The sequence below is a fragment of the Equus quagga genome, chromosome 17, assembly GCF_021613505.1.
Source record: "Equus quagga isolate Etosha38 chromosome 17, UCLA_HA_Equagga_1.0, whole genome shotgun sequence".
NCBI classification, from domain to species: Eukaryota; Metazoa; Chordata; class Mammalia; order Perissodactyla; family Equidae; genus Equus; species Equus quagga.
The window spans coordinates 13,568,277-13,590,494 of record NC_060283.1 but is presented as its reverse complement, the minus strand read 5'-3'; the positions used below and the strand labels follow the sequence as shown (position 1 = coordinate 13,590,494).

Genomic DNA, 22,218 nt, shown 5'->3' with positions numbered 1-22,218 from the left:
CTCCAAGAACTTCTGTTCCCATTCCAATCTAAAGACACCAAAGTTGGACCTATTTTTAAAAATTCCTCCAGTGAAGGAGTTTCCCTCAGTAATTTAGACTGTTTTTTGATTTTTCTGGGTTTGTCGGTGAGGAAGATTATCCTTGAACTAACATCTGTTGCCAATCTTCCTCTTTTTGCTTGAGGAAGATTGGCACTGAGCTAACATCTGTGTATCCTCCTCTAGTTTGTGTGTGGGATGCTGCCACAGCATGGCCTGATAAGCAGTACATAAGTCCACACCCGGGATCCAAACCCACTAACCCCGGGTCGCCAAAGTGGAGCACGCAAACTTAACCACTACGCCACTGGGTCTGCCCCTAAACTGTTTTTTTTTTTTTATAACAAATAATCATACAATTATTTTTAAGACCATGGTAAGTAAGATATAGCACCAATCTGAACACTACCTCTTTTGAGGAAGCATGACTCCTTCTGAAGCTTACTTGAGATAGGAGATGAGAAAGTCATATTCTTTAATAACCCGAGAAGCTTTTCTACAAATTTACTTATAATATCTTGCAGAGGAACAAATAAGTGGAGATTTTTCTTTGGGGCTTGGATTTCCTAATCCAAACTGGAAAATGATCAAATGATCTTTTATAGCATCTTTCTTCAGAGATGTTCTAAGAACAGCCATGAGACAATTGTGAAGTTTAGGTAGATGCATGTTTCATTTTTTAAAACAGCTTTATTGAGACATAATTGATATACAAGAAAACTAGACATATTTAATGTATATAATTTGATGAGTTTGGAGATACACAAACATATGCAAAAATGAACTTGCAAACGCCTCACGGAGATTCAGTTTTTCTCCTTATGTAAACAAAGTGAGAAAACAATTTTAAGAATCTTTGCCATCTTTCAAGATGATTCAATCATCTAAGTGCAAAAAATAAAACAAAAGGAATGTTATGGGCCCAAATTAAGCAGGAAGTTACTGGGGAATAGGAGTCCCTCTTTTTAATTTCTTTTGATTAAAAAAAGCGCTCATTGTATGAAAGTAACAAGACATATGATACAAATTTAATTACACATACTGCCTAGCAGAGAACATGGGAAGCAGAAAGTTTGTCTCCAAACATGACAATGAGTCATTAAAACCGAAAGCCATTTTATTTGTCAATGATGTCAGAATTTAAAGTTGTTCAGTTAAAATCTACTTCCTCTTGAAAAAGAGAAATATACGGAAGGGAGATGCAAAGAACTTAAGAGTAGGATCACGATTCCTAACAGCAAAATAAAGTCTGCAGAAGTGATTATGGGAAAATGAGTCACAGGGAAACGTGGAAAGCTTGAAAAGGGACAGTGATGAGGGCTAAAGGAGACAAGATATGAGCAGGGCCATCATAGGCATAAAAATGGAGAAGTCTGAGACAACCAGGGATGGAATCAATGTGTGCATGTGGAAAATACATCTGCAGAGGCACTAGACAACAGGACCCAGATCTAAATTCAAGTACCTAATTAAAAATAAAAAAAGACTAGAAATCTAAAACTTAAGTATACAAGCTTAGTCATGTAACATCTAGAAGTTCCCTTCTTTGTTCATCACCTTTACTTTCTCTACAAGCCTATTGAGCAGAAGGTCAGTAACAACAAGTGTACTCTTTCGTCTCTTGGTTTACATTTTAGAGGGGATCTGAAGAGGCTGTGGGTTCAGCTAAGATTACAATGGGAAGAGCTTATTGAAGCAGGGTAGACAATAGGTCTTGTCGTTCTGTTCCCTGAAGATGCCCTTCGACAACTGCGTCAGGCAGAAAGCACACACGAAGTGCTCAGGATGGAACTTGTGGCCCATGGCACTGATGCAGCGGCCAGTGATGGGCTGCCCACATCCATGGCAGAGGGTTCCTCGGCGGTGATGGTAATGGAGCTCACAGAAGGGACGTCCATCCAGCTCAAAAAAGGAGCCAGTAGAAAAGCTACTGAAGCAGTCCTGGAGGGACAGAAAGAAGAGAAAGGAAAGGAATGCAGATGTGAAGAAGTAAATCATCAGCAAAGTAAAGCTTTCAGCCTTGCAGTTCCTGCAAGTTACCTGCCAGTTGCAGGAACTCACTCGGGTCCTTGACAAATGGAGACCAGAATATTACCCACTTGCAAAACGGAGAAGCAAATGCCCACAATGGGTGCTGTGCTTTGTGTCTCCTTTAGGAAGCCCACATCAATCCTTCATCCTGAGCTGTGAACCCTCTGACCAGTTGCAGCTCTGCCTCTCCGAGAGGAGAACCCCTGACTTCTCCAATACCCGAAAGATAAATAAGTAAGTATACAGACCCCACAAACAAAGCACTCAGGATGCCAGACAGTGTCCATGGCTGAAAGATAGTTTTCCAACACTGGGCGGTTGCAGCCACCACACTTGGGTGAGAACATGGCTAAGAAATCCTTTCGGCAATATGGCTTCTTGTCCTTCTCATGAAAGCCTGGAGAGACAAAAGCAAGGATTCACTGTTGCAGTATGAGACTTTAAGCCAAAGTGAAGGCTGAGATGAGGCCAATAATTTAAACTCTTCCAACCTCAGGGTCCTCATATTCAAAATAGATACCTACCCCTAAGAGTTGTTTTAAGGAATATATGAGATAATGCATGTAAAGTGTTTTAGCATTGTGCCTGGTTCATAGTGAGCATTTAATAAGTGTTAAGATCTATTCCCCCTTGATGCATCTGTACTAAGCATTCTCTTGGCCTGCAGACTTCTGCCCCAGGTCTCGATAGGGCTAGTCTCATCTTGTGATTCAGAAATCAGCTCAAGGGGCTGGCCCCGTGGCCGAGTGGTTAAGTTCACGCGCTCCGCTGCAGGCGGCCCAGTGTTTCGTCGGTTCGAATCCTGGGCGTGGACATGGCACTGCTCGTCAGACCACGCTGAGGCAGCGTCCCACATGACTCAACTAGAGGAACCCACAACGAAGAATACACAACTATGTACCGGGGGGCTTTGGGGAGAAAAAGGAAAAAATAAAATCTTTAAAAAAAAAAATCTGAAAAAAAAAAAAAAAGAAATCAGCTCAAATATCATCTTATCAGAGAGGCATCTGTTCAGCCCGAATCTATCACTTCATTTTTTTAACTGTCTTTATAGCATTTACCATTATCTGAAATCATCTTTGTGGTCTGTCTTCCCTCACTGGAACATTAGCTTTGAAAGAAACTAGATGTTGTTTGTCTTGTCACATTATATCTCTACTATCTGAAACAGCACCTGGACAAAAGTGCCTAATACTTAGAAATAAAACACTGTTAAATAATAATTTCCAAATGGATGCAAGATCTATACATAATAATTCAAATCATACAAATACTTGAATTAAAAATGGATGGATTCCTCTTTAAGCAGGGAATAAGAAAACTGTCATTAAAATGGCTCAAATTTCAAAAGCAAGTTAAAGATTAATAAATTTAGCCACATTAAAAATATATATGAATGACTTACGGATGACCAAAAAACAACATAAGCAAAGCCAAGATAAAGGGAAAACTGAGGAAAATAATTGCTAATTACACCTCAGGAAAAGTATAGCAAATACAAAGGGTTCTGAAATGTATATATGGTTTCAATCATTGTTTTATAAACTAAGGAAACAACAAACAATCTCTAAAACACTGAAAGAAGAAATACTTTTAGTGATAATATGTTCAACATTATGAGTAAGCCATGAAACTCAAAAGAAATCTATGGAGTTCTAATTTTTGCTAATTAGTAGTTTAATTTCTAATTGTAGCTAAATAGTAAAAACAGCGTTAAATAAATATAGCCAATGCTGGAAAATACAGAGTGATTTATATATTTATATATTCCTGGTGATAAAGTTGAATGCTATTATTCTATTGGAAAGTCATTTGATAATGTGTATTCAAGAATTTTAAAAAAAGATATAGATATCTGAATCCCAGGAAGTAATCCACACAAATAATTCAAATAAGAAAAAGTGATGTTTACAGACATTCATTGTAGCACTACTAAAACTCCAGAAGTAATCTAAATATACTATTCTGAACGCATTTCAGTTGTTTCCAATATTTGTAACTATAAATAATTCAATGAACATCTTCAGGCACATAATCTTTTATAATCTGCATAAAATCCTAATTGAATAATGTATATTATTAAAATTATTATCATAAAATTATGAGACAACATGGAGAAATGTTTAGGTGAAATAAAAGGAATTTTAGGTATACTATAACTTACACATGCATAAATATTAATAAACGTAGAAAACATTGGTAGAGAAATTTTTTTATGTTGCATTAGTTAAACAGGGTGATGGGTTATAAATGAAAATTTCTGCATTGTCTTTTTATTGTCTTTACATTAAAAGAAGGAAAACACAATAAACTAATTCATCTTCAAGCACTTATTCAGTGACATATTCCCTCTGCTTTGAAAATCACTTCCTCATGCTACCCAGATGGTTTGGTCCTTCACTTAACGCAGGGGTCTGCTTAAGAGAGCAACTGCCCCAACCATTCTATTTCAAATAGCACCCTATCACTCTCTCTCTCTCTCTCTCTCACCTAACATATAAAGTCAGTTAGTTATTTAGTTGGCTGGTTTGATTATTGCCTGTCTTCCTCACTAGAACATATATACCATGAGGGGGGAACTTCGTTTTTTGTCACTGCAGCCTCAGTACCTAGAATAGTACCTGACACATACATAGGATTTGCTCAACAAATATTTATTGAATGAACAGACATGGAAACAATATTACAATAGCAAAACTGAGACCATCAGCTCCAGAATACGTTGCTGTTTAGAGTCTCACTCCAGGATTAACTAGAACACGTATAAACAAGTGAACTTTTCTGTAAAGAACGCTCCTTGACATTTACTTGGAGAGCCTACCTAAGATGATTATTAGCAATCCCATTTCTGTTATCACCTGCTTTGTACTGGTTCCAACTGAGAGTTTTACCTACAGTACTAAATTTAAATTAGATTCTTTACAGCAACCCTCCCAAAAGGAAATCTAAGAGAAATTACATGTAACCAACTAGTCAGTGGAGGAGCTGAGATTCAAATCTAAGCCTACCTTCAAAGCCTAACTTGGATGTCACACCCCTAACTTAAATGCATCCTGCCCTTGACCTCTTTGTGGGAACTGAACTCAGTATCAGCGAGTCCAAATATCATAAGCCAACAATTTTGGAATGAGAGCTCTACCTGTGTGCCACTAAAATAGCATGGAAGCAAAGCATGCACAGTAGATTGGAAAGCAGCCCAGGAAGAACGTTATTTCTAGAAATACTCTTTGATCGTAGCAGCCAGATTTTAAAAAGGTAATAGGAGCAGCCAGGCATTGGGACCTAAATTATGCAGCCATAGTTCCTCTGCTATCGCTGGTCACTTTTTGATATGCTTTGCCTTGTTCAACTATGCTGTTCTTGAAAAGGAGACAATTTAACAGACTTCTGAGGCCTATTGATCTAAGAATTTAAACTAATAATTTATAAACTGTCTTATATTGTTCTTCTATACCCCTGAGACACAGTAGAGCTCACTTTCTTCACCTTGTCAAAGAATGTCTAGAGTCTGATCAAATGTAACTGAATGTAGGAAGGCCTACGATTTAAGAAAAATAAACCAACACCCACAACCATCTTTCTTGCTGTTGGGCAGCACAGTCTTTCTCTAACTTTAGCATGGATCCATCACCTGGAGAGCTTGTCAATATGCAAATTTCTGGGTCCTATCCTCAGAGTTTCTGATTCAGTAGGTCTGGGATGGGGCCAAAGAATTTGCATTTCTGAGGAGTCCCCAAGTGATGCTGATGCTTCGTAAAATAAATGAAATAAAACTGAGCTTGCCTATAAGTTAAGTGTTACTTGAGAAAATTATAAGACATGCCAGCTGACCCAGGAATGACCCTCATCTAGGCATTTGCAGGGTAGCTGATCTCAAGAATGAGACAGCAGGGAAGTAACAGCCTCTGTTTCAACTCAGGTGAGTCCTGGGAGAGAAATTAAAAGCAATCAGCCAAACTTGCTGTGATACCCTTGCATTCAGTAATCCAATAAATTGAGAAAGTTTCAGCACTTACTTTCCTAGAGGCTCTCTGGGGCCAATTACCTCTGGAGGATGGATGAGAGATACTAACAATTAAAAGTGTCACAGGGAGAGGGAAAGCATTTACACTCTTGTGAGGCTCTTAACCACAGGGGGAATTAGGGAGCACCTGCATGGCCTGGATAATGAACAATTAAAAAGAAAGACGTAGGCACCGAGGACCTGGTCCCTATGGGAGGATGCTAAGGCCTGATGTGCTTAGAAACTTGAGCCTCAAAGAATAATTTTCTGAACTGAAACAAAAATGCAGGTGAATTTAATTTCCCAGGAGGCTCAGGGGCTAAGCTGTCATTATAGAAACTTTGTGTGTAGCTATGTGACATAGGGTAAGGCAGGATGCCACCTAATTAATGGACTAACCATATAGTAGGAGACCCATTTACAGAAAGTGAAGGATAAAAGCAAAATTACAGCTAAAGAGGAGCTTCTGATTAATAAATGGCCTTTTTTGTCAGTTGTCTCAAAAAATATGTCTTATGTGTGGCTTCTATCTATGTAAAGTCATAAATGACCCAATCAGCCTTGTCTGTTTAGAAGGGGCCTAAGTCAAGAACAGTGAAAACGAGGTATCTTCATGGTGCTTTCTGGTCATCTTACAGATAGGATAATTTTTCTTTTGTATATAATTAAATTTCTGTTTGAAATATGTCTATATTCTGTCGTTCTGCTCTCACGCAACTTCTACATCATAATCACCCACAGGCACTGTTCGCTTGCTGACTGTTCTACTCAAGTCACTCTCAGGCTTCTGAGGCTACCGATACAATATAAACTTAACCATGACACACTTTAATATGCTTTCGATCAAATCACAATGAAAAATGTGGCTTAACTAAAGTGCAATCTAGAAATGAAAGACCTAATGAGTTGTGAAAAGCACTGAGCAAGCTTCAGTGAATAAGTAAATTACTACAAAGCGCTGTATTAGTGGATTCTATCAGTGCTGCTCGATCTAGTTCTATCTTCAAATAAAATGTATCAGACTGGTGCTAAGAAAGCGAAAAGATCCAGTAGCAGAAGAAGAATCGAGTCTCCATCAAAGGACAGTTTTGATGTAGAAAAAACAGGGAACCTGCAGAAATAAGACCCAAGTTTAAATTTCAAATCTCTTTGACTTTCTAGTTGTATGACTGTAAGAAAATCACTTTACCTCTGAGGTTCAGTGTTTTCATCTGCAACTAGGTAAGATATGGAATAAAATAACTCTCTAAAGGTTGTGGTGGGGATTAAATGAACAAGAGTTAGAAATATACATAATAAAATGCCTGATATTTAGGAGAGTTTCCATGTTGGTGAGGGACTCAACATGTGGAATTTTCTTCACTCACTCTTGAAACATTACTAACATGACAGATAAAGAATTATTTAAAACAGAAAAACCCATAAGGAAAAAGAGAAAAGAAAAAGAGATGCTACAAATGAGATACCAATAAAATTTTCCAAAATTTAAAGGAAGCATGAGTGACAACCAGCTTGGCAAAAACAAGGAAACTAAAACCTACATCTCTACAGAGGGGAGGTGCCAATAAAATTCAAGCCATCTGGAGCTCATAACATCAGAGGGGTTCAGGAACTGCACGCGTAAAATAGTCATCGAGGCTGGAAATAGGATTGGTTGGTTGCAAGTCTGAAGAGCTGTTAGGAGATCAGATCCCCCACCCTACCATAAGATACAGTGATTAATTCTGGAAATGTCAAGTCAGAGAATCTCAGTGATCAGGGTACTGGGCACCATAAGGAAAGAAGTCAAGCTTTCTACTGAAAAATGGGCATTAAATAACAGTTGATGTGATAAATGGTGAAAACCCCATCTTCCAATCTCTTTTTTTAATTCTCATAATGCTGTTGGAGAGAACATCTCTTCAGTAGAATTGATTCAAGATAACTAAAATATTAATATTCAGGGGCCCTCCAGCAAAATGGCCAGAGTATCCTATCTGAGTACCATACAGTTGAGTCCACCAGTCAACAAGTTCTGCCTATATCCACAGAGCTTCAAATTAGCATTTTAGTGTCTCATTCTCAAATAGGAAATGGACAACCAAAGACCAGCAGCATTGGGCAAAGACAAATATAACAAGATGTAAGGAATCAAGATGGAATAGATATCAAATTCCAAATTGAGCTGCAAGACATCCTTCAAAGTAGCCATGAACTGTTTTCACAACTCTTGAACTCTTCACTCACGCTGAGGATACAAACAGATAAAGAGGAAGGGAAATTGAGAGAGGGATTTCTTTGGAGAAAACTGTGCTATGGGTGTTCGAACACCACCTCCAAAAGGGATGAGGTATGATTCCTGCTAACCTCAGGCCAAGAGAGGAATTTCAATGGGACTACTCAGAGAGCTAGATATGTGTCCCCTGCCATTAGTGAGATATGGTTGATGGTATTTGACTCATCCTTGGAAAAAGTCCACAGGAGACGGCATCCTTTATACAGATGTACCTGAAAATCAACTTCAGTCCCACTGAGTGCAAGGAAGGTGCAAGTTTCCCATGGTCCGTATATGAAAATGTGAGTAAAAGAGATGATCCAGAATAATTATAATCATTTCTAAGAGATCACCAGGAGGAACAATGTAAACCCTGCAAAAAAGAACCTGTGTGAAATGGATCCTCAAAGAAATGTGCCACGGGGAAACAACCAGCCAAGGCATGTGAAAAGCAATCAAGAGTTTACAACTGGACCTATATTGAACCCATAAAAGCATCCAAGAAGAAAAAAAAGTCAGAGTTAAACATCTGCCAGGCCCAGAGAGTATAAAGCAAATTTATAACAGCAGAGACAAGAGACAAGTTAGAACTTTTGTGCCCTCCAGTCTCATCTCCTTCCATACCTGTTTCAATTCTGGAGGGATCAGATATCAGGATTAGCAATAGGAGTGAGGGTGGTGGATGCCAAAGGCAGGAAAGGACAGATAAAAGGCCATAAACCCCTGCCCTGGTCTCCTGCAGCTTAAAGGACCTATCAGGGGAGAGAGTAGCTGACTCTAAATAAGTTGGAAGCTTTAGCTATTACACAGACTGAATTACCTAAGGACTTAGTTTTGTGTTTTGTGTCTTAAACTGACTTTCTGTTTAGAATTATTTATTAAGAGTAATCAGAAAAGACACAGGACTGTCCAAATTTTTATTTAGGAGAGAGGAGCAAACATTCCCCACTGAGTGAATTCTAAAAGGACAGGAAAAGACAAAATAAAGAAGTTTTCTGATTCCATGTATGAGTCATATCTGTTCAAAAGAAACATAAGTAGTAGAAAAAAATCAAGACAATTCAGAAAACAGAAGAAAAAAAACTTGCAAAGAGGGAAAAACAGGTCACATTGAAAGGATCACGAATAAGAACAAAATAACAAAAAATTCTCAACTATGGAAGCTGGAAGACAATGAAGCAATGTCTTCAAAATTATGAGGGAAAATAGCTTCCACCTCGAACTCTATGCCCAGGAAACTTAAAGTAGACAACAGAATAAAAATATTTTCAGAGATTCAAGGTCTCAAAAATTTTACCTCCTATCCTACTCTTGGGAGCTACACTTGAGGATGTGCTCCACCAAAATATAGACAGTAACATTTATTAAGAGACATGAGATCCAAGAAACAAAGGATCCAGAGAAGAAAGTAGTAAAAGGAATTCCCAAGATAACGGTCCAGAATACCACTTGTCAGCAAGCCTGAGGAGGAACCATTTCAGACTGGAGCAAGGAGGATGGAAGTCTCCAAGAAAAAACAAATGGAAATGACATGTTACCAGATATAGTAGATCATTTTGAGAAGGATTTCACAGCTCTGTCAGATAAATTATAGATAAGAACAACAAACATTAAGCTAATGAAAAAGAAATCCAAATATTAACTTTAGGAAAAAATTAATTTATATAAAAATGATACCAAGAAAATAATATTAATTATTACTATGTCTCCATGTGCTGGGCACCATCCTAAACACTATAATGGTATTGTAATCTTAAAATCCTCAAAATGACCCTATGAGGTAAGCATTATTATTAGGTCCATTTTACTGATGAGAAAAGTGAGGTACAGAGAGGTTAAATGACTTGAGCAACATCATATGACTAATAAATACCACAGTCCAGATTTGAAGTCGGCAATCTAACTTTAAAATCTCTGCTCTACGGTAATCACAGTTTGCTACATGGCTCAATTATAAGCAGTATTTCCATAGTTGTCAACATGTACACACTGAATCTGACCTGTAATTATAACCTAATTATATATTGAGAGAATGGGGGAGAGAAAATATGTTGGGGGTAAGATGGGGTAGTAACAACATTTCTAAATTCTCATCTTCCCTGATAGATTAACATAATGGTTAAAACTAGAAAAAAAATCTATAGTAATATATTATTTAAAACACAAAGTAAATAACAGAAAAAAGTTAAAAAAAATTGGAAAGGAGAACTAGATTTGAGGGTAGAGAAAGGAAAAGCTAATCTTTTTCGATATTACCCTTGAAGTAATATTTGATTTTTAAACTATGTATTCATATTTCTTTGATTTAAAAAACTAATTTAGAAAAAATTTATAAATGTTGGGAAAAGGTAGGGAGGGATGGCATCTAGTACTGAAATGGGCACTTGGATGGTAGGGGCAGGACTCAAGGCCACCATGGCAGGTCAAGGAAAAGCTCTGCTGGTATTCTTGTAACTGTTCCGGGTGTACCTTCTGCACCAAACACCTCTCCACAATGAAAGCAAAAGAAGTGCTCTGGGTGCCAGGTTTGGTCCATTGCTGTCAGCACTTTCTGGAAAAGGAACACACAGAGAGATGTTAGAAGGCAGCAGAGTTGTAAACACTATCCCGGTTCTAGGTTCTAAATGAGTGATTAAATACTACATGAAAGCAGGGGTAAGGGGGATTTACTCACATCCTGGATGGGAGCAGCACAGTAGGCACAGCGTGGAGAAAAAAGATGGTGGTAGTCCTTGCAGCAGTAGGCCAAGCCATTCCGCTCAAAGAAGAGGCTAGAGCCAATCTCTTCTTTGCAGTGAGTGCAGACGAAGTGCTCTGGATGCCATGCTTGCCCTAGAGCGTAGATCACCTGGAGGACAAAATAAGACCTAGCATGGGAACCCAGTTGAGTGCTCTAGGGCCTTGAGCTTACACAACTCTGAAAGGCACTCTTCACAAGCATTCCTTGTCAACGACACCCCTGGAGTCATACAACGCTGAGGCCTAGGCTGAGGTTCTACCTATGCGACTGTTGTCTATGCTTTATGGATAGTAAAAGAGTGCCCAGTTTCCTGAGTGATCATGCTGATAGAGGCCTGTAAATGTTTGTTACCACTACACTGCCCCAGAGGGTAGGAGAAACAAAACAGAGCACAGTAGTGACCAACAAGACATACTATGGCCTTGGCATGGAAGGGATCCCTGGAAGAGGAAAAGGCCAAATGACAGTTTTCATTCCTCAGGTCTGAACACGTCATTTCATGCCCCATGCATGAATCAAAGCCCTTCATTATGGTTTCTGGTGAAGGGTGATGTGGAGCAGGAGTCTGTAGCTGTGATTTGGAGCTGAGTGCAGCTGAATTGTAATCAATTAATTTAGACTGAGACTGTCAGAACAGAGGAAGCAGTGAGAAGTTCCTTTCAGTAAAGGCAGTACAGAAAAATGCTTAAGAACTCAAATTTGAGAATCAGACTCTCCTGGGTTCAAATCTTACCTCTACCTCTTACTAGACCTTGGACATGTCAGTTAACATCCCTGAGCCCTCAGTTTCTTCATCTTTACAACGGGAACGGTAATAGAGTCTTCCTTAAAGGGCTAATGTGACTATTAAATGAGGGAATTCTTATAAAGCACTTAGCTCAGCGCCTGGAGCACTGTAAGGGATCAGTTATTATTAACTATTACTAAAACGTCTTAGAATGTAAGGAGCTAAAGCAATCTTTGGTGAGACGGAGACAGACATATACACAGACAGACGGCTGTAGGACGAACATTGTGGCCTATCCCACCTTTCCAGCAATCGGTTTCTGACAGGAAGCACAGTGGCCCTTGGGCACTGTGGCAATTCCAAGGTCCTGCAAATCCTGCTCCAAACCCCCCAGCATGGAGTCTAGGGAGGCCTTGTCGTCCCGTTTGTCTGGCAAGTGTTTCTTGCTGACATCTGGTTTCACTGCAGCCTGGTACCAAGGGAAGAACCATGAAGAGAATCAGTTTCATGTACATTTACCCTCGTTGGCATCTTCTGCATGATCCTGTAAGTTCATCTCTACTGACTGATCCTTTAGTCTTTCCCTAACCTTTGTTCAAGACATGGTAGAATCCAACATTGTAACACCACTAAAAATGTTTTCATCCTCCTTTCATTCTAAGTTCCTCAGGCCAAATAAAATCTGATTAATCTTCCTCCATTTATAAATCTTTTCTGACCATAGGAAATGGAGTGTCTGAAGACGATACCTTTTCTTGTTCTTATGACAACCATCGGTCAACAATTAATCATATCTTCTTTTCATTCATTTATTCTGCAATGTTTATTGAGCAATTAGTTTGTGCCAATAACTACTCCAGACTTTTGGTAGAGAGCAGTGCACAAGGCCTACTGAGTGCCGCCCTCGTGGAGTTTACTTTCTCTGGGTGATAGATAATAAACAATTTAACAAGTAAATATATGACGTAATGTCAGGTATAGATAAGATATAAGTTATATACGGAGGTGGAAGTGACAGAGGGTGGGATGGTGAGAAAGAATTGACTTAGATGTGGGAAATATCAGAGAAGGCCCTCTAAGGAGGTGATACTTGTGCAGATATTTGCGTGATGTGCTTAGGGACCCAGAAATATTGATGTTTGTAGGAAAAGCATTCCAGAAGGAAAGAAGGCCCGGTGCAAGGAAACAGTTTGATATATTAGAAGAAAAGTAAAATGGGTCAGTGGAGCTAGAGCAGGGGGAGTGAGATTGAGCATGTATGAGAAGAGATGGAGAGAGAGGCAAAGATGGCATCAGGCCTTCACAATAAACTCGGGTTTTATTCCAAGGGTGATGGAGCCATTGGAGGATTTCAAGCATGAAAGTGAAAGAATCTGATTTACAAGATCCCTGTGGTAGCTGAGTGAGGAATTAAGTGCAGATAAGCAAGAGTAGAATTAGCGGTACTAGTCAGGAGGGAGACTATTACAACAATTCAAACCAGAAGTGATGACTTGGACCAGTGTTAGGGGAGAAGGTGGTGAGAAGTTGTCAGGTAAGACTTGCTGGTGGATTGGATTTATTAAAGCAAAACTCTAAAAGAGTTATTATAAACCATTCAAAGACAGAGCCTCAAATTACAAAAAAGATACCCAGCTTGTCCTTCATCACTTCGTGTCCTGCTTCCATCTCTCTCAACTCCCTTCCAACTGGGCCACTGCTACCATCTCCCTAATACTTCCTGATCAGAAAACTACAATGGCTGTCCACAACCTCCAGCATCAAATCTGTACTCATCAGACAGGCGTTCAAAGTCTCCCACCCTCTGTCTTCACTTTGCCTTTCCAATCTCCTCTTTCATTACTCAGTCAAAAGCCTCCATTGTTCAAGGCCAGCCAGGCTCCCTGCAGTCTCCCGAATGTGATCTGTTACTGTCTGCCTTCAGGCCTCTATATCCTATTTTTACTGCCAGGAATAACCTCACATTATCTCACTAATCAGAAATGCTCATTTCCCTTCAAGAAACTTTTATCATCTGACAGATTTCCTTCCTTTTCTATTATATAATGTTACCTAATGTGGAAGACATTAGTGTTCAGAAGGTTAATGTCTCAAAGGCCTAAAAGGACAACCAATATTAAGTAAGTAATAACACAATTTTATATATATATAAATCTATGTCTGTATTTACATCTGTAACTATTTGCTTGTATATTTCAGAATACTTCTAAACGGCTATGTAAGAAATACTGACAACCTCCAGGGGGCAGCACCGATGGCCGGGAAGAGAGCTGATAGAGAAACAGCTCACTGTAAACTTTTGTACTTTTGGTTTTTGCACAATGTGAATGCATGGCCTATTCAAAAAATAAACAGAATATCCTTTAAATGTAAATAAACCAAAGCATGTTAAATCAATTAGAAAACACAACACAATTAAAACTCCTAATGTAGATTTTTTCCTAGTCGTTTCTGATATACAGCACCATGAGGAATGCACTCAGCTTTACTGTAAACATGAAAGAAAATTTGTTTCTGACATTTATTCATTTGTCCCTCTAATAAGTATGTATTACTCACAATGTGTCAGGAACTGTGCTGGGAGTCCAAAGGTGACCCACAAAGATAAGGTTCCTGTCTCCCCCAATCATACACATTTTTTTGCTTTTTTTTTAGGAAGATTAGCCCTGAGCTAACATCTGCTGCCAATTCTCCTCTTTTTGCTGAGGAAGACTGGCCCTGAGTTAACATCCACGCCCATCTTCCTCTACTTTATACGTGGGATGCCTGCCACAGCATGGCTTGCCAAGCGGTGCCACGTCGGCACCCCGGATCCAAACCGGCAAACCCCGGACCACTGAAGCAGAGCATACACACTTAACCGCTGTGCCACCAGGTCAGTCCCCATACACATTTTTATATACTGCCTTGAAATTACTTCATCGTCACTCACACATACATATCAAATCCCCCAAACAATTTAAAATGGTTGGACTCCCTACCTTAAGAATTCTAGATTATATTTCCCTTAATACATTTTTAAGCCAACTTCTCTGATTTTCCTTCCCTGCCAGGCCATGCGAGCTCAACACTCATGCTCTGGAGGCTAGAACAAGGAGGCAGGTTATATTGCAACATGGGGCTTAGGAATCCTCATCCGTCCTACTTTCAATGCCACACTTTGATCTCTCATGCTCTGTCCCAGCTTGCCCACAGGTCTCCTCCATCCTGCTCAGGCAGGTCTCTTTAACAGTCCTGCTACACTTCATCCAGCCTTAGATGCTGATGCTCTCAGGGCTCACTTCAACTAAAAGGACCTCCTCTCTCATCTCTTTGCATCCAAACGCTTTCCATTCTCCAGAGTTACCATCCCACATCCCATCCCCACCTCTGACAAAATCTCCTTGACCTCTCTACATTCTTAATGTTTGCTCCACATATTTTTTGAAAAACCACCTGTCTTTTATTCTGTAAATGTTACAGAGACTTATGCTTCATTTTACCAAGCACACTCCAAGCTCCTTCAGATCAGAGGCTGTATCATACTATCTTTTGCGTCCAGATAATACATAGCACAAATTTGAGTTCATCTGTTGAATTAAATTTAGTCCGGGAAAATGAATGACAACTTAGAAGAATTCCTAAAGGGGGAAGGCAGAGCTGAGTTCCACAGAGATAAATGCTGGAAGCTTCACCACAGGGACTGTGCTCACCTTAGCCTGCATCTCACACAGGTGGGCCATGAGCTCATCCAACTGAGCAGCTGCTGAGGTTTTAGGAGGTGGTGGTGATTCCTTTGGCTCTTGGACCTCACTATGGAGAGAAATCAAAAAAAATCATTCTAACACATCAAAACTCAAATAAATGTTAAGCCATACATAAAATACCAGAAAATGCAGCTTTAGCTATTAACCCCTTAAATGTGAGTAAAACTAGAGACAGCAAGTACGTATTTTAAAAAATAGGTACTAGACGAAAACTCTGAATAAGGTTTCCCTGCCTTTTGTCTCCAAGTCTCCAACTGGTCGTCTCAAAAACTGACTATTGTTCTCAAGTGCATGAAGGAAAGTGGTGGACATGTAGGTGGGCAGCCATTCTCTCCCAACAACCAGATGCAAAGCAGCCTCTGAAAACAGCTTTAAGGCCATGGTTCAATGTGTATTATTTTAATAGCATTCTTTTATTAAATTATAAAGTATTATATCTTCTCTCAGTAATTGTCAGGCAAAAGACAAAAAATAAATAAGAATATAGAAGAGGCCTCAACAAACTAAGGCCCATGGGCCAAATTTGGCCATGCCCATGCATTTACACACTGTGTACACCTGTTTTCCTACAGAGTTGGATAGTTGTGACAAACACCTTATGGTTCACAAAGCCTAAAATATTTACTATCTGCCCTTTACAGGAAAAGTCTGCAGCGCCCTGATAGAGTTTAGATAATCTATACGATGCTGGTTTCATATCCATATAATTGTGAATAAATTATTGATCAATAAAATTTTGGACCCAAGAAATAAAATTCAGATTCTTCAAATACTTGCACAATCATTAGCAAAATTAACCATGTATAAGGACATAAAATAAAGCTCAATAAATTCTAAGTCAACCATACAGAACATATTCTTAGATTGCAGTGACTGAAAGTACAAATTAACTGTTAAAAAAAAACTATCCACTTAAGGAAAAATAAAATACTTCTAATTAATTCTTGGGATGAAGAAAAAAATAAACAGAATTTTAAAACTACTTAGAAATAGTAATGAGATCATGCACACACATACACATATGCTTCTTCGAGTTGAAAGCAAAATGTTACTGAAAGGAAAATAAACAGACTTAAGTGCAATATTGAAAAATAAGAAAGCTCAGAAACAACTAAACAAAATATCCAACTTAAGAGTCCAAAAATAAACAAAGACTAAAATAATTAAACAGAAGGCATAAAAGCATAGATTAATGAAACAGAAAACAAAAAAAACCTGATAGTTTTTTAGAAGCATTATATAAATTTTCAAGTACATAGAAAAATATGGAAAATCACCCAATAAGTTCTAGGAATATTGCAGAAACTTGATACTAAAACCAGACAAGGAGAGAACTGTTTGTGTGTGTTTGTGTGTGTGTGTGTGTGTGTGTGTGTGTGTGTCTGTGAGAGACAGAGACAGAGGGCGAAAGAGAGAGAAGCTTAAATTAAAATAGTAGAAACGTGTTTAAAAATCATCATGGCTAGGCAGTGTCTACACCAGTCATCCAAGGATGGTTCAACTTTATGAAAAGGATTTATATAATTCATTATACTAACAAATAAGTGAAAGATTTTATAAACATATTGATAGATGCTGAAAAGCAGTTGAAAATAAATTCAACCATGTTCCTCTTGTTGAAGATTGAGGAAAAGAACAAAAATTCCATAACCTGATAAAATATGTCTATAAAAAATTTATAACAAGCCTCATATTTAAGAGTCAAATAATAAACACATTTCTAATTGAGAAGAGGACAAGGATTCTACTATCATTGCTGGTCTTCAATACTATTCCAGAATGCATTATCAAATTCATTTAAAAGTAACAATAAGATTTATACATTTCAAAGAAAAAACTAAAGCACTTTCCCTCCTACTTCCTTTTAAATAGACGGTATGATCATTTACCTAGAAAATATAAGATAAATGATTGAACTATTAGAATGAAGAGAAAATACCAGGATGGTTACCAGACACAAGAATAAAATGAAATAATTGGTGTCTTTCTTATAAACCAGCAGTAACCAATCTGAAAATCCAATTGGAAAAAAAGAACGTGTTCACAATACCAACAAAACAATTTTAAAATATTAGAGAATAAATCTAGCCAGAAAAGTGCAAGACTTCTATGAAGAAAAGCCACTGGCAGAAGTAAAAGAAGACCCACATAAATGAAGACACATAATACAATGTTAGTTTCACCCAATTAAACTATAAATTCAATGGAATTCATATAAAAATCCTAATAGAATTATTCAAGTTAATTAATAAGCTAATGGTAAAATTCAAGCTCTAGAACACGAAAGAAAATTTTGAAGAAAAAAAGATGAAGAGGTAAGACTTCTCTCAATAGATATGCTCTCCTATAAAATGACAATAAGTAAATTTGAGTGATGTTGTTAAAGAAACAGACAAATATATCAAAGGAGTAGAACAGAGAACCCAGAAACACTCCTGTACCTATGAGAACTTTGCATACAGTAAATGTGGCATTTCAAATAATCAGAAACAGACTATTCAACTCAAAATGTGTGGCAGTCTATTTGGAACGCAATAAATTTAGATCTGTAACACAATACAAACAAATAAGTTTTAAGTGAATTAAAGATACAAATATTTTTAAACATAAAAATTCTAGAAGGAAATGGAAGACATTTTTTATAATTTGGGGTGATGAAGACCTTCCTAAGAAAGGCATACAACTCTAAAGTGAAGTCAAAAAAGAAAAAATGTCAATAGAGATAATTTCAAAAACAATTTAAACATAAATAAAAGAACATAAATAATATTCAAATATTAGGACATCTATAAATCAATAATAAAAAGACAACCCAACAGAAACCTGAGCTAAGGAGTTTTTTTAAAAAAGCAGTTTTCAGAAAAAGAAATTTGAATGTTTATTACTACATAAAAACATGCTTATTCTCAATCTTTAATATGAATATTAAACGAGATATCAATTTTTTACCCATTAGTCAAAATTTTGAAAGATTGATAATAAGCAGTATTGGCAAAAGTCAGGATTATATATATACATATATATTTACAAGTAGCTATGTAAATTTATAAAATCCTTTGCAAAGCAGGATCTAGTAATATTTCAAATATACATATCCTTGGATTCAGCAATTTCACTTTCAAGACTCCATTCTACAGAAAAATTGGAAATATCTACTAAGATATATGTACAAAGACGTTCCTTAAAACATAAAAATAGTACAGTTTTTATGAGCAAATTTTAAATAAAATAAATGGAGATAGAGTCAAATAAATTACGGTTCCTCCATGCTATAGAATAGTATGAAGCTGCTAAAATGAATGTAGGCATAGATTTATACGAACTAAGGATGACTTATAAGATACATTGTTAACTTCAAAAAGCAAAGCCCACAACAATGTGAAAAATACCCTTCATTTTATGTAAACACATATGCACATATACATTAGTGCGAATATGCATACACAAAGGTCTGTAAGGAGACACACCTGACAGCAGTTACCTAGAGGGCTAGTAAATAGGTGGTGGGAGGAATGAGAGTCTACATGGTCTGAATTCTTTGACTTTTATTTTGACACTATTTTTTAGAGCAGTTTTAGGTTCACAGCAATATTGAACAGAGGGTACTTCTTTGTACACATTTTTTTTTATACACATGTACTTTTTTATACACATGAGTTTATAAAATAATTGCATATAAGTTATATTTTTAAAACAAAGGTCATCTGTACTAGAAAAAGAGCTCATGTGCACGGCCAACAGACAAGGTGATGGGGGGGCAAATGAGGCATCCATCAGTAGTTCAGTTCTCATGTATACACATGTACATATTCAGGTATAATAACTCTATGAACAACCTTCAGTAAAGTACATTAATATAGTCACAGTGTTATAGTTTTTATTAAAAAATATTTTTAAATATAAAATTAATGTAAGTGTAGAAAATTTTTAAACTGCAGAAAAATATAAAGAAAAATTTAAACCACACATAATCCCCCTTTTGAGAGGCAATTGATTACTCTGGACATGTTGGCTTATATCATTACACTCTTCTATGATTGTATACAATTTTAGAAAATTAGGATTTTTTTTCATGTTTTAAAGTGAACACTTTTTCATATCCCTATCCATCCTTTGCAACCACAATAGATAGCATCTATTGAGTGTCTACACTATGCTAGACCCTCTGTAAAGGGTTTTAGTGGTGTCCTCTTTAAATCCTCATAACCTTAAGAGCCATGTATTGTCACCCCCAGATGAAAACAGTGGGGCTTAGAGAAGTTAAAAATGGTGCTCTACATAATATAGCTGGTAAATAACAGAGTTATTCTTTATCACTATGCTAAACTACCTTCCAAATGATGTTTAATGGCTACATAATTTTCAAATGTATAATATAGCATAATTTATTAAACCAATCATTTACTGTTAGACACCTACATTATTTCTGATTTTTGCTTTTATAATAAATACTGCTAAATAAATACTTGCACTCATATTTGATTATTTCCATAGAGTAAATTTTGAGAAGTGGAACCGCTGGATCACACACAGGTAACTGACTCTAGAGTAAGTTTATAATCAACAATGACCAAGAGAAGTTAGCTGACAACCCACCAAACTGACATTGACACTGATTCTCTCCCTTTCTCCCTCTCTCTCTCTCTCTCACACACACACAATGTCATAAACAGACCAACTATTCCAAGTCTTTCACTAAATATATTTTCAAAACCGAAAACATAAACTTACTACTTTACTTATTTTTAAGCATTTATCAACCAGGAAAAATGTAGAAGGAAAATGGATATCTTCCTTTCCTAAGAAAAAACAAACGGTCTTTTGGGTCAACATGTCCCACTAGTGACTTACTTATGTCTGAGTATTTAACAACAAGGAAAATGTAGGAGGAAAGTGGATGTCTTCGCTTCTTAAAGACTTTGTCTTTTAGGTACAACACGGCCTCCTGCCAGACCTTAAGATTTTTTTTCTTTTTAATCTGGGAACAAAAATGGTGAGGTATGCAAGTGATTGAGTCAGTCTTTGGAGGTTTTCAAGAAAGTGCAAAGGAGCTCTCCCTCACAACTCTTTTCAGTCATAATCCCTTAGTAATTTCTGCCACAGGTGTGTGTCATAGAAGTACGAAAGGCAGCTGGACTGTGAGCACATTCTTCTGCCCTGTGCCCCAGCATAGAATAAATGTTTCCTGTATGGGTCTGTATAATCTTGTCCATCTCACAGTTGGGGCATACTTGTGTTTATTCAAAGAATTCTCACTGGTTTCTAACTAAACTCCTAGTGCAGTGTATAAAGAGAAATAGATCATCGTCATGATACCCTAATAGTAATTGAGTTGACAATATGATATTCTAAACAAGAAAGGAGAGACCTTGAAGAGTTGATGATTACATCACTACAGGAAATGTTCCTGAAGAGAGGAACCTCAAGTCAGAGCTCCTGTGATTTTTTCCCTGAACTCTTGAAGACGGTAAAGGTGTTTTGCTATACCCTCAGCCACAACTTACTTCATTACTCAGAGATTTTAACAACACAAATCACAAGAGATGCATTTAAAAGAATCCAGACTTCTCAAGTGGAGGACTTCATTGTGCTGAGTTTTTTTTCCCCATTCAATCCCCTGTAATATTTTTATGAATTGTTTTTCCCTATTCTTACCAAAACTGTTTTTGTTCATGTAAAAGATACTTTCAAAATTATTGTTCATATTGCTACTGATATATACCTACTTTAGAAATATCATTACATTGCTATATTCACAACTGGTATTGAATACACTTTCAAGGTTGAAAGCAATGTCCCATTTATTTAAGCAAGCCAGAGAAAATGATGGAAAAAGAATGCAGGAATCTAGTTTCTGAGTCTCATGCTCTATCTGCACATGCCAGCCTTGTGAGCTCTGAATTATACCAGCCTTAGGATTTGTATCAGTCTACTACATATTTACCAGGTCACCTGTATTTCATATCACTCTCCCACACAGACCTACACAGCAAGTATCATTCAGTAATGAGAAGTGTGTTGGTCAATGTCCACTCAGGAAAATACAAACACTGGGAGTAAACAGAAGGAATTTAATCAGAAATTTGATTACACAGGTGATGGGAGAGCTCAGACGCAAACAGAAGACATTGAGGGAACCCAGAGATTAACCACAGCAGGAAGCCATTAGGTCAAAGGGAGGAAGAAATGAGGCAAAGTTCCCAGAGCCCAGGGGCCCAGGTCAACAGGCATAAGCCAGAACCACAGCAGACCTGTTTTGCTCCAGCTGAAGCCACAAAGGAGATATAACTGCTGAGAGACACTGTGGAGAGAAAGAGATTGAGCAAGCAAATGCCCTAAATTGCCCTGCCTTTCATCCTCCAGTCTCTGCACAGTGCCTCCTACTTGTTGATGCCAGCAAAAAGCAACTGACCCTGAAGCCTGGAAAATCCAGTGGACAGAGTGGTCAGCTCCCCAGGAATACACAGCAGAGCAAGAGAAGAGGAAGAAACGAATTTGGTGGGAAATAGGCCAAAGACTCATACTACAGGGGAGGGAGTGTCAATAAGTTAGTATTGGCATGCCATCAATTGCTCACAATGCCAGATAAACAAGAAAATGGCTGTTGGTTGGGATGATTTTCTTGTTATATGTTCATGTGTTCATTAGTATTTCTATTAAAAGTCTCGGTTTCCTAGA

The 22,218-nt window shown here is 37.6% G+C and overlaps 1 protein-coding gene across 7 annotated transcripts in view; it reads right to left on the bottom strand.

The window, feature by feature from the left end:
• Positions 1 to 754: 754 nt before the first annotated feature.
• The window catches only part of LPXN (leupaxin), a 37,697-nt gene continuing 16,233 nt past the window's right edge, over positions 755 to 22,218 (bottom strand). For all 7 annotated transcript variants that reach the window (XM_046643052.1, XM_046643053.1, XM_046643054.1 and 4 more), the window contains 6 exons: positions 15,487 to 15,586; positions 12,096 to 12,263; positions 11,002 to 11,175; positions 10,797 to 10,878; positions 2,319 to 2,467; positions 755 to 1,980 (listed from right to left, as the gene is read on the bottom strand). In XM_046643052.1, the coding sequence (XP_046499008.1) occupies positions 1,711 to 1,980; positions 2,319 to 2,467; positions 10,797 to 10,878; positions 11,002 to 11,175; positions 12,096 to 12,263; positions 15,487 to 15,586 (943 nt within the window). In that variant the 3' untranslated portion in view covers positions 755 to 1,710. The remainder of the gene's footprint in view (positions 1,981 to 2,318; positions 2,468 to 10,796; positions 10,879 to 11,001; positions 11,176 to 12,095; positions 12,264 to 15,486; positions 15,587 to 22,218) is intronic.